Source organism: Myotis davidii, unplaced genomic scaffold (genome assembly GCF_000327345.1).
Source record: "Myotis davidii unplaced genomic scaffold, ASM32734v1 scaffold31, whole genome shotgun sequence".
NCBI classification, from domain to species: domain Eukaryota; kingdom Metazoa; phylum Chordata; class Mammalia; order Chiroptera; family Vespertilionidae; genus Myotis; species Myotis davidii.
The window spans coordinates 3,100,703-3,113,321 of NW_006283639.1; the positions used below are offsets into that span (position 1 = coordinate 3,100,703).

At 36.3% G+C, this 12,619-nt stretch overlaps 1 protein-coding gene across 5 annotated transcripts in view; it reads right to left on the reverse strand.

Moving 5' to 3' along the window:
* Positions 1–336: 336 nt before the first annotated feature.
* Positions 337–12,619, reverse strand: part of CENPC (centromere protein C) — a 64,830-nt gene continuing 52,547 nt past the window's right edge. For all 5 annotated transcript variants that reach the window (XM_006753861.2, XM_015565839.1, XM_015565835.1 and 2 more), the window contains 4 exons: positions 6,823–6,918; positions 4,772–4,926; positions 1,653–1,743; positions 337–549 (listed from right to left, as the gene is read on the reverse strand). In XM_006753861.2, coding sequence (XP_006753924.1) covers positions 479–549; positions 1,653–1,743; positions 4,772–4,926; positions 6,823–6,918 — 413 coding nt within the window. In that variant the 3' untranslated portion in view covers positions 337–478. The remainder of the gene's footprint in view (positions 550–1,652; positions 1,744–4,771; positions 4,927–6,822; positions 6,919–12,619) is intronic.

A 12,619-nucleotide genomic window follows, 5' to 3' on the forward strand; every position in this document is an offset into this window, starting at 1 on the left:
TAGCACACAAAGCCACTCTACCAACACAGGGAAGCATAAAAAATGCGGAGACAAAGAAACAGGTCACACATGACAGAAATGAAGGAAAGCAAACAACTGAATATAGATTTCAAAACCACAGTTATAAGGTTTTTCAAGAATTTTCTAGAAACCTCCGATAAATTTAGTGAGACCCTCGAGGATATGAAAAAGGATCAACCAGAAATTAAGCATACACTGACTGAAATAAAGAATAATATACAGAGATCCAACAGCAGACAAGAGGCATGAATTTTGTGCACTGGGCCTCTAGTTAGAAGATACATATAGGAGTTTGAAATATTTATCAGATATAAGTACACACAAAACTAAATAAAATTTTTATTTTAAAAATCACAAATAATTACAAGTCAAATGTACCAACTACATAAACTATTATACATGTGTGTGCATGTGTGCATATAATATATATACACATATTTAAATTTTGCTTCGTCTTTCATCTTTTTATCTGAGTAAAAAGAAGAACACTGTCCTCATTCAGAAGATTTTTGATGTTGTAATAATTACCTAAAAGTGATAAGAAAATAAAATTAAAACTTACTCCCATAAGATGATTTCTTTTGATTAAATGTTTGGCTATGACTAACACAGTTAAAATATATGGTACCCAAAATCAATTCATCTAACCCAAAGTACCTATTACTTAACTCCATTAATTGAAAAATCCTAGAGTTAACCAACCCCTGTGATCCACATAAGGCTTAAAAGGATGTTAATTTCATATCATATTGATAATAAACATAAAAATAAATTAGACAAGGATGCAAGAAAATAAAATCTCTCTGAGCCCAATGGTTATTAGGGTTTGGGAATGGCTATGGATTCCCCTAAACTAGACATATGTATAAATAGGTAAATATAAAAGGTAAAATATTTAGTAAAATAACATCTCAAAGTTAAAAAGAAAAAGCAAATGCTATTCTTACATATAAATTAGGTAATAAATAATAGCTAAAGTAAAATACAGATTAACAGAAAACAAAGACAGATTCATAGCATTGAGTACCATACTGTGACTTTCTATATATTGGAAATTGATACATACTAAGATAAGCTGAGTTAATAAAATGTAAAGTGGTCATCACAGTGCTGACATACATAAAATACTATACAAACATAACTACTATTACTGTGAATGTAAGCTCAACGAGGGCAGGAATTTTTGCCTGTTTTGTTATATATATATCCCACATTCTTAGAGCAAAGCTTGACAGACTTTCAATAACATCTGTGAAATGAATGAACAAATTAAAATTTCCATTTCCAAAGACTTGTGTTCTTCAATAACTGATGAACCATATTATTCTATATGTTTAAAATAAACTACTAAAAACTGTTTGACAACATGTCTTAGAGATGACCCAAGGGAAATAATTTTCCCTCCACCCTGGATACAACAACAGATTTTCATATTCAGCAATAAAGAAACCAACTCATTCAATTTTCATGTATCAAAACACTAATGTACAAAATTCAAAGAAAATATTTATCAAACTTCTTTGGCATCAGTCACATCACACTTCATTTTGACCACACTTCATTTTTATGTGCTCATGAGCAACTACATAAATATTTAACCATGTGAAAAAAATGTCTTTAATTACTCTTACCTGAAGGAACATAGAATGAATCCCCAGTTGTTATTACATAAGATGTTTCATGTAAGGTACATAAAAGGTCACCAAAGTTAACATAAAAAACCTGTAAAATTCAAAAATAAAATTTCATTTCAAATTGAACCATAACAACTATACTCCAAAGAAATATAAGAAATGTGGTAGGTAGAATAACTGCCTTAGAAAGATGTCCATGTGTTATAATCTCCATAATTTGTCATGGTATATAGTAAAAGGGACCTCAAAAAATGGGAGAATTATCTTGGATTATCTAGATGGCCCCTATCTAATAACATAAGCCAGTGATGGCGAACCTTTTGAGTTTGGCATGTCAGCATTTTGAAAAACCCTAACTTAACTCTGGTGCCGTGTCACATAGAGAAATTTTTGGATATTTGCAACCATAGTAAAAAAAAGACCTATATTTTTGATGTTTATTTTATATATTTAAATGCCATTTAACAAAGAAAAATCAACAAAAAAAATGAGTTCATAGGTTCGCCATCACTGGCATAAGCCCTTACCACCCAATTTTTATCTTCCACATGTGCGTGTGGGGCCAGCAGTTTGTTGTCTCCATAGTCTCAATGTGGCTTCTTTAATTCTCTGGTTTTGAATGGTGGCTGTTCTGTAGTTTAGTTGTAATTTTCATGTGGTCAATCAAGTTTTCATATCTTTCTCCAATCAGAGTATCTTCAAGTTAGATTCTGAAACCTTATGATTCAATCATAAAAGTCTTGGAAAGTTTGCTACTAGGTCTGATAAAAATATTCCAAGTTCAGCCAAAGGCCTGGAATCAGACATTTCTTTAAGAAACTGGCTCTTCTAAGTGAGTTGCTGTCACTTTTTTTATTTTTGTTTTGTTTTTTATATTTGGGAACATTTATTGCCTAGCTTTCAAATATTTCTACACTTTGCTTATTTGATTATTTTCTCTCTTCTTCTGCTTTATTTCTGCTCTTCACACATCACTTAACTTCTATCTTTTTCTACTTCTTAATCTCTTTTTGTCTTCTGGAAAAGCAACCATAGTTAATTTGTTAGTTCTTGTGTGAATTAATTTTAAGAAATATATGACTGCTTCCTTCTCTCTTCCTCTCTTTCAAACAGATTCTCTAGCACTAAATTTGAAGGAAGAGTTAATGACCTTTGCTATTTCTCCATCTTATCCCTCTTTTGTTTCTCAAAAATCTGTATTTAGACCTTGGATGGCTGGCTCAGGTAGTTGGAGCACTGTCCTGTACACCAAAAGGTTGTGGGTTCTTTTCCCAGTCAGGACACATACTTTGGTTGCAGGTTCAATCCTGGTTGTGCAGAAGACAACTGACCGATGTTTCTCTTTTCACATCAATGTTTCTCTCTCTCTCTCTCTCTCTCTCTCTCTCTCTCTCTCTCTCTCTCTCTCTCTCTCTCTCTCTCTCTCTCTCTCTCTCTCTCTCTCTCTCTCTCTCTCTCTCTCTCTCTCTCTCTCTCTCTCTCTCTCTCTCTCTCTCTCCCTCCCTCCTTCTCTCCCTCCCTCCCTCCCTCCCTCTCCCTCTCCAAAAATTAATGAGCATGTCCTGGGGTGAAGATACAAAACAAACAAACAAAATCCCTATATTTAAAAGTGTGCTTCATGCTTTAAAAATGTAAAATTATTCCTTTTTATTAAAAAAATCTAATTTTCATTATAAAAAGTTAAAGGCAATATTTAGAGGAAAGAAAAATCAACTATAATCAACTAATAAACATGTTATCTTTCTACAGTTTTTTCAAGTTTCTGTCATTCCATTTCTAAATTGTAGCCAGAAATAAAATAAAGAGAATATTTTATCTTGCAGTTTCCTTAAATGTTTATCTCCAAGGTCTGCTTATATGGCTATTCTTCAAAAATATATACTAGTATACTTAAACTCATTCAAAAATGCTTCATACAGTATCTGGAACATATAAGTGCTAAATAACTACTTACTGTCATACTGTGTACCAATGGGGTTCCTCGGCCTGGCCTGTGGGGATCAGGCCGAAACTGGCTCTCCGACATCCCCTGAGGGGTCCCGGATTGAGAGAGGGTGCAAGCCAGGCCGAGGGATCCCACTGGTGTATGATCAGGGCCAGGGAGGGACTGCAGAAGGGCTCCAGGGCATGTCCGGCCCCGTCTTGCCCAATCCTGATCCAGCAACAAGCTAACCTACCAGAGTGTCTGCCCCCTGATGATCAGTGCGCATCATAGCAACTGGTTAAACAAATGGTCAGATACTTAGCATATTAGGCTTTAATTATATAGGAGTGTATAGGATAATGATTTATCTCATTATTAAGTCAAAATGTAAATATAATAATTTTCTTCCTGTAGAACAATTCAATGGTTTCTAATTACTGCAACTGCTGTCAAAGTTACAGTGAATAATTACATATGCTTAGCTTCCCTAACTTTTCATTTATTTTCCTAGGAAAAATTTGACCTGTGAGTCACAGGTCAATGGGTACAAATGTCTTTCCAATAATTTCTACTAATTCAGTAATTATAAAGTATCCTGTGTTTTTAAAATTCTATGATTTTTAAATTCAAAATGCAGAAATATATATATACTAGCTCCCAATTTTCAGTCTGCTGCTAACTACGTACATGATTTGGAAGAAGTTTTTTAACCTCTATTGCTAAACTGCATTATCAAAGAAGTGAGATTTAGACTCAATCCTAATAACCCCCTCCAGGACAAAAATTCGAATGATTTCTGTGCAAACCAATGTTCTAAGATTCATTTAAGTAAAGACCATTCCTTAACCCTTTGTGGTCCAATGTTATTTTTGGAATTCAAACAGTCTGGTCCAAATTAATTGATGGGATTGAATGTTGAACTTTTCAATGTTCTTATTGCTCGACGTTGGACCTACTCCTAGCGCCTGGTCTGTCGAGTCAGCCTCCAGGTTGGACCGAAAAGGGTTAAACTTCTGAATTTCAAGGGTACACTGAAAACGAACTTTAAAATAACCATTGGTTTACTCTAAACAGATATAACAACAACAAAAATTACCTGTGCACTATAAGGAAATAGCATTTTTAATGCCCCATCATGTCTAATAAAATAGAAATGTACCAATAGCAAAAATATATGGAGAAATATACTCACCAATGTATCCCAGCCAACATGCTGCTTTCCCTTTTCTTGATGTGGCCCTAATATCAATTTTCCAGTAGAAAAAAGGGGTGTATCCAATGTTTTATACACTTTCAACTCATCCTGCTCAACTGAAAATGTGTATGTATCTCGTGGCCTTAAAAGCTCTAAGGGAAAAATATTAATATAATTATAAAGCAACAGCAATGATATTGCTCAACAATATAACATATACACACATAATTTCAATAGTCATTTCTAGATATAAACCTACCTTAAGGACCTAGCAGGTTTGGCTCAGTGGATAGAGCTTCAGACTAAAGGGTCGAACCTGCAGACTTAAAGGTCCCAGGTTCAATTCTGGCCAAGGACACATGCCTGGATTAGGGGCTGGATCACCAACCCCCCAGTAGGGGGTGTGCAGGAGGCAACCAATCAATGATTCTCTCTACAAAAGAAAAGAAATCAAGATCATTGACTCTGGCGCTAGAATGACAGATGTCAAATTCTGCCTTATAAGCTGTGTAACCTTAGCCAAGTTATTTATCCTTTTTCTGTGCTTACATTGCCTCTTCTATAAAATAATAATAGCTCATCTATGTTAAATATCAAATGAGTTAATTTGTATAAAGTATTTAAAACACTGGCACAAAGTAAACATTAAAGTCTTAGCTGTTAATAATAATGGCAGTATTGGGTTTTTTTCCCATTATAACTCAAATGAAAAACAAAAGTAGCGAAGAGACAAGAAAAAGAAAGACTTCCATACATTTTAAAAGTTTAACATAGCCCACAATACAAATGTACCATTACCATGCCAATAGAGTCCTTTGCAATTAACTGATTATTAAATAACATTTTTATTTATCAGGTAAAGGCTCTAAGTAACTGGAGTTCTAACTATTGCTCACAAATTACTATCTCCCTTTTGAATTTCTTTTTACTTATAAAACTTTGCAGTTCTATAATTAATACATTCTTTTATCATAAGCTTCTGACTGTTTCCTTAGATATTTAGGAATGTTTTCTATATCTCATATTAGAAATAGAAAATATACAGGATATAGAAAACACACAGACTCAAGAAACATACAAAAAGTGATGAACTGCTAACAATACTCACAACTTTTCTAATCTGGTACAGAACAGCAATGTTTTTAATTAAGACACTACACTAAACAAAATTCTCGGTACTTCTACCTCTACTACCAAATAAACAATCTGAATATAGAAATAACTTTGTTATTTAAGAAGTCAAATGGAACCTATTTCACAGCCAAAATTTTAAGTGTGAACATCATTATAGCTTCTCTAGTTGGACCTATTTGTTCTATGACTTAGGATAAATAGTCCTTGATACTCACTGAAACAGTCATAACAGCTGTTAAAACATTTAAGAATTTCCTATATATAAACACTGCCTGGTTGATAAATACCTTAGTGTCTCCTACTTACTCCCACCACACTACACGCATTCCTTGGGACCTCCCATGGTCATCCAAGACACTAACTGTTTAATGCCTATTCAATACAGCAGCAGGTTTCTACGACTTTGTGCCAACCTGAAGGTTAAGTGTGGCATCTGACTGGCTGATTGATGCACTTGCTAGTCATCCTCTCAAAGGTTTCATGTCCCAGGTATAATTACTGGAATATCACTCCCAAGAAGGTTATCTAAATCCTGTCCACAATTCCTTTCTGGTCTCACAGTAAGAGTGTACCCTAGTGTCTGCTAGCTAACTTGCTACAGTTCCCCCAAAACAGCCCTTGTCTCCATGTCAAAGAATGCCTGGTTTTCCAATTGGGGAAGGCAATACTCCTGATGGTAGCACTTGTATCCCAGAGGACAAATGCATGGTACTATATGCCCCCTGCAAGTTGTTTGCTGTCAATGCTCCCCAGAGTATTCCTCATATGGGCTGCTTATTGGAATTAGACCCTCTACTGGACTTTGGCTCAGAAAGAGTTAGGAAGAAAAAGAGAAAGTGGTCGGGTCATCAAGCCAGCAGTTTGTACTTCTTAGCTATTAAATTAAGCATGTTCAATATCATTCCTGATCTTACCCATAAGACTAATCTTTCTTGTTTCCGGATCCCTTACCCACGTTGGCTGCAAAGGATCTCCCAGAGGTATATTCAGATCTATGACTAATTCTTTCTCTGAAAAAAAAAGAAAAAAAAATACAAGTGACATACAAACTACTTACTTAAAATTCTTTTCAATTTAAAAAACATCTAGTATGAAATACAGCTTTGGACAAGTTGTAAAGAAGAATTGCCAGAGGCATAAAATCTCTTCCTACTTATAAATGACCATTCTGATTCACAATAACTCCAAAACAATAATGATTTAATATAGAAGCAAACATCCTAAATTTCTTATTTTCTGTAGGCCTGTAGAAGCATGACAACTCTTGAACTCTTGCACCAAGAAATTAAATGGTTTTGCATATTCTCTAAGAGAATAAGAGCCGGAAGTATGCAATACTCTTTAGAAAGAATTAATCAAAAAGTCTATTTTAACCATACTTGGGCTTGAAAAAGGTAAGCTTCATTTGACAGGGCTATTTACTAATGTGGAAATGTTTTATACTGTGCTATTAATGATTTTTATTTTTAAGAATAAAATTAGTTTGGACTACCCACCAAGATGGCAGAGTAGATAAGTGCTGTGCTCTCCACCTCTCATACCCGGAGCAAAATTACAACTAAATTACAGAACCTACACCCAGGAGACCCACACGAAGACCAGCTGAACAGAAATTCCTATAACTAAGGATATAAAAAGAAACCACATGGAGACTGGTAGGAGGAGTGGAGACATGAAACAGGATGTTTCTATATCTACATGTGGTGTTAAGAATGGGGAGGTATAGCTCAGCTGTGGAGATGCCCCTGAGGAACGAGGGGACCCAGACCCACACTAGGCCTGCCACTCTGAAGCAGCGGTCGCCAACCGGTGGTCCGCGGACTACTGGTGGTCCGTGAGGTCCAAAAGGTTGGCGACCGCTGCTCTAGAGTACCAGTGCTAGGAAAAAATGAGTCCCCACAACATCTGTGAACATCAGTGAGGATTCTGTCTGGATGAGACAGTGAGCTACTGGAGACCCATGCAAACCCAAGCATAGACTCACTCATTCACAAAATTCACTCTAGGGTCGAGTCAGGACAGCAACTCAAAAAGTACTTGGGATATTAGAGGAGAAAATGAACTGTCGCTTCAGGGCAAGGGCTGGAGTGGCTACTCTCTCTGGACAAAAGTGGCATTGTCCCTTTGTTGAGCCCTCCCCACACAAAGCCTACAGGAGCAGGTGGACAGCAAGTGCGAGTCCCCGTTAACCTGGCTAACAACACTTGCCCCACCCTGGCTATTCCCTGAGAACATACCCCACCTAACTCCTGCACCAGGCCCAAACCTCTTTCAGTGGTTGTTCCACGCAAGTAACTTGCCTCAGTCAGTGCTGGGGACTTCCCTAAAATCTTTCAAAGATCCATAAACCACAGATAAGAAGTGGCTGGCCTTGACATGTCCTGCACGAATGACAGCTGGTCCAAAGCCCAGCACAAGTGACAGCTGGCCTCAGTTTGCAGCATAGCCTCTCCCTGGTGCCGCCAAGCTCAGCACAGCAACTAGCAATCACAGATCACACTGTAGCTCTTAACCTATGGCCCAGGCAGGACACAGGTAACAGCTGACCTGGGCCTGCACCAGAGTACCTCCCAAGAGGCTCCAGAGCTAACACACGCAGTGTCTGGCTTCAGACAATAACAGAGCACCACACAACACAATGAATCCCACTTCGTGGGGCCAGACCCCACACAACACCTTGTCAGGTATGTAAAGGCCATTCCATAGAGCCATTCAGCCAGAGTCAATCCCACCAACTGATGAGCCAAAAACAATGCAGGCTCAACTACAACATAAAGGCACATACAACATACACAAGGGACACACTTGGAGCAACCAGCTAAGGTGACCAAGAGATTATGCCACTAGACCCCACAGAATTCCTACTACACAAGACTAGGAGATGTAAAGGATTTACCTAATATGTAGAGAGAAAAACAAAGGTAGCCAGCCAGAATGAAGAGAGAGAGAAACATTCCCTAAATGAAATAACAGGACAAAACTGAGGAAAAAATTAAATAAAATGGAGGCAAGGAATTTAGCAGCTAGAGTTCAATACACTGATTATAAGGATACTCAATAAACTTAGGGGGGAAATAGATGTAATTAGTGAGACTTTACACAGAGGTAAAAAACATAAAAAAGAATCAGTCAGAAATGAATATAACTAACTGAAATGAAGAATACATTTTAGTTAGATGGAATCAACAACAGATCAGATGAAGCAGAGAATCAAATCAGTGATTTGGAACACAAGATAGTAGATAATACCCAACCAGGACAGCAAAAAGGATAAATAAAAATGGGGATAGTTTAGGAAACCTCTGGGACAACATCACCCATCACAGGGGTCCAGAGGGGAAGAGAGAAAGCATAAGATTGAAAACCTGTACCAGAAATAATGACCTAAACTTCCCTAACGTGGCAAAGAAAACAGACATACAAATCTAGAAGCAGAGTTCCAAACAAGATAAACCCAAAGAGGCCCACACCAAGACACATCATAATTAAAATGCCAAAGTTAAAGACAAAAATAGAACCTTAAAAGCAGCAAGAAGAAAGCAAACAGTTTTATACAAGGTAGCTCCCATATGACTGTCAACTGATTTCTCAACAGAAACATTGTAGAATAGAAGGGATTGGCATGAAATATTCAAAGTAACGAAAAGCAAGAACTCACAACCCAGACTACTCTATCCAGCAGGTCTATAATTTAGAACTTAAGGAAAGATAAAGAGCTTCTGAAGCAAGAAAAAGCTAAAGGAATTCTCACCACCACCAATCCAGTATTACAAGAAATACTAAAGGGACTTCTAATCAAAAAATATTTTTGAAAAATAAAAAATATAAATAAAAATATAAAAAAGAAAATTTCTCACTAACAGAAACAAACATATAATAAAAGCAATAAATCAACCAACTATAAAGCTAGTGCAAAGGTTAAAAGGCAAAAGTTGGAAGATCATGTATAATAACAATAGTAAATTAAGGAATACACACAAACACACACAAAAAGGAAGTAAAAACAATGACAAAAACATAAATGTAGAAGGGCAATTAAAAATAGTGGTGATTTTAGAATATGTTCAAATTTAAGCAACCATCAATTTAAAATACACTGCTATAAACAAAGCTTGGTATATACATGAAACACATGGTAACCACAATCCAAAAATTCACAAGAGACAACAAGAAATTAGGAAAAAAACAAAAAAAGAATCCAAACAAAACCCTAGAAAGTCACCAACATACAAGAGATGAGAGCAAGAGAATAAGAAAGAAATAGAAACTACAAAAATAATCAGAAAACAATTAATAAAATGGCAATAACTAATACCTATCAATTAAATGAAAATGAATTAGATGCTCTAATTAAAAGATATAGGGTGGTTAAATGGATAAGAAAATAAGACATACATAAGCTGCCTATAAGAGATTTAAATGCAAGACCCAAAATCATAAAACTCCTAGAGAAAGGGGACATTATATAATACTTTGAACAATAAAATTTTTAAAAATAAAACTCCTAGAAGAAAACATCGGCAGTAAAATCTTATACTTCACCCTAAGTAACAACTTTTTAGATACATCTCTTCAATAGGCCAAACCAAACAAAAAAAATAATCCAATGGGACTACATCAAATTAAAGCTTTTGCACAACCAAGGAAACCATTAACCAAACAAAAAGACAAGTTACTAAATAGAAGAAATCAGCCAGTGATACTTCCAATAATGGCTTACAACTTAGCAAAATCCAATTTTAAAATGGCCAGAGAATTTGAATAGACATTTCTCCAAAGAAAACACACAGATGGCCAACAGACATGAAAATGCTCAACATCACTAATCATCAAAGAAATGCAAATTAAAATCACAATGAAGCATATCCTTTCCAAGTAAATGGTCTTTCTCTTAGAGACTTACAACCATGGGAACAATGGGCCCCCTTTTCTGACTTTGCAGTGAGCTTACAGCAGCCCCATCTTGGCTAACTTTTTTCCCATAACGTCCCTAGAGAGCCAAAGCAGCCTTGCCTAATCTCCTGTTGCTCTTTTATTCTAGGTTTTTCCTTGTTTCACCAGAGCCACCTTTAATAAATGTACTCTAAAAATCAAACAAATAAATACATTAATAAATTATATTAAACCACAATGAGATACCACATCATTCCTGTCAGAATGGCTATCATCAATAATAATAAACAGGAAGTACTGGCAAGACTGTGGAGAAAAGAGAACTCTAATGCATTGTTGAAATGTAAATTGGTGCAGTCACTATGATACACAGTATGAAAGTTCCTCAAAAAAAGAAAACACGCCCTAACCGGTTTGGCTCAGTGGACAGAGCATTGGCCTGCGGACTGAAAGGTCCCAGGTTCAATTCCGGTCAAGGGCATGTACCTTGATTGCGGGCACATCTCCAGTAGGGAGTGTGCAGGAGGCAGCTGATCGATGTTTCTAACTCTCTATCCCTCTCCCTTCTTCTCTGTAAAAAATCAATAAAATATATTAAGAAAAACAAAACACAAAAAACTACCTTATGACCAAGAAATTTCACTTCTGGGTATTTATCCAAAGAAATCTAAAACACTAATTTGAAAAGATATATATACTGCTATGATTATTGCAGTATTATTTACACTAGCCAAGAAATGGAAGTAACCTAAGTGTCCATAGATAGACCAATGGATAAATTGTGATACATATATACAATAAAGTATTAGTCGGCCATAAAAAAGAATGAAATCTCACCATTTGTGACAACCATGGATGGACCTAGAGCAGCGTTTCTCAACCTGTGGGCGCGACCCCTTTTGGCGGTCTAACGACCCTTTCACAGGGGTCGCCTAAGACCATTCTGCATTTCAGATATTTACATTACAATTCATAACAGTAGCAACATTACAGTTATGAAGTAGCAACAAAAACAATTTTATGGTTGGGTCACAACATGAGGAACTGTATTTAAAGGGCCAGAAGGTTGAGAACCACTGACCTAGAGGGTATTACACTAAATGAAGTAAGTTAAAGACAAATACCATATGATTTCATTTATATGTGGAATCTCACTCATTTGTGGAATATAATGAACAACATACACTGATGAACAAAAACAGATCCAGAGACAGAGAAGCATCGATCAGACCCTCAAACCACAGAGAGAAGGTAGGGGAGGGTGGGGGTAAGGGGGAAGGATCAACCAAAGGACTTATATGCATGCGTATAAGCCTAACCAGGGTTGTGAGGGCATGAGTTGGAGGGTGGGGAGGGGGGCAAAGGGGGGATAAGGACACATATTTAATACCTTAACCAATAAAGAAAAAAATTAAAAACAAAAACAAATGAACAACAGAAATAGACACAGATACAGAGAACAAACTGATTGTTGCCAGATTTGGGGGTAGGGGGTGGGGTGATGTCAGTAGGAGGCTAGGTAAAAAAGATGAAGGAATTAAAAAGTACAAATTGATAGTTATAAAAGAGTCATGGGACGTAAAGTACAACATAGGGAATATAGTCAATACGATTGTAATTTTATATGGTGCCAGTAGAGTATTAGGCTTATCAGGGGATCACTTCCTAAATTATATAAATATCTAACCACTATATACTGTTGACCTGAAATCAATATAATATTGAATGTCAACTGTAATTGAAAAATACATTGCCGAAACCGGTTTGGCTCAGTGGATAGAGCGTCGGCCTGCGGACTGAAAGGTCCCAGGTTCGATT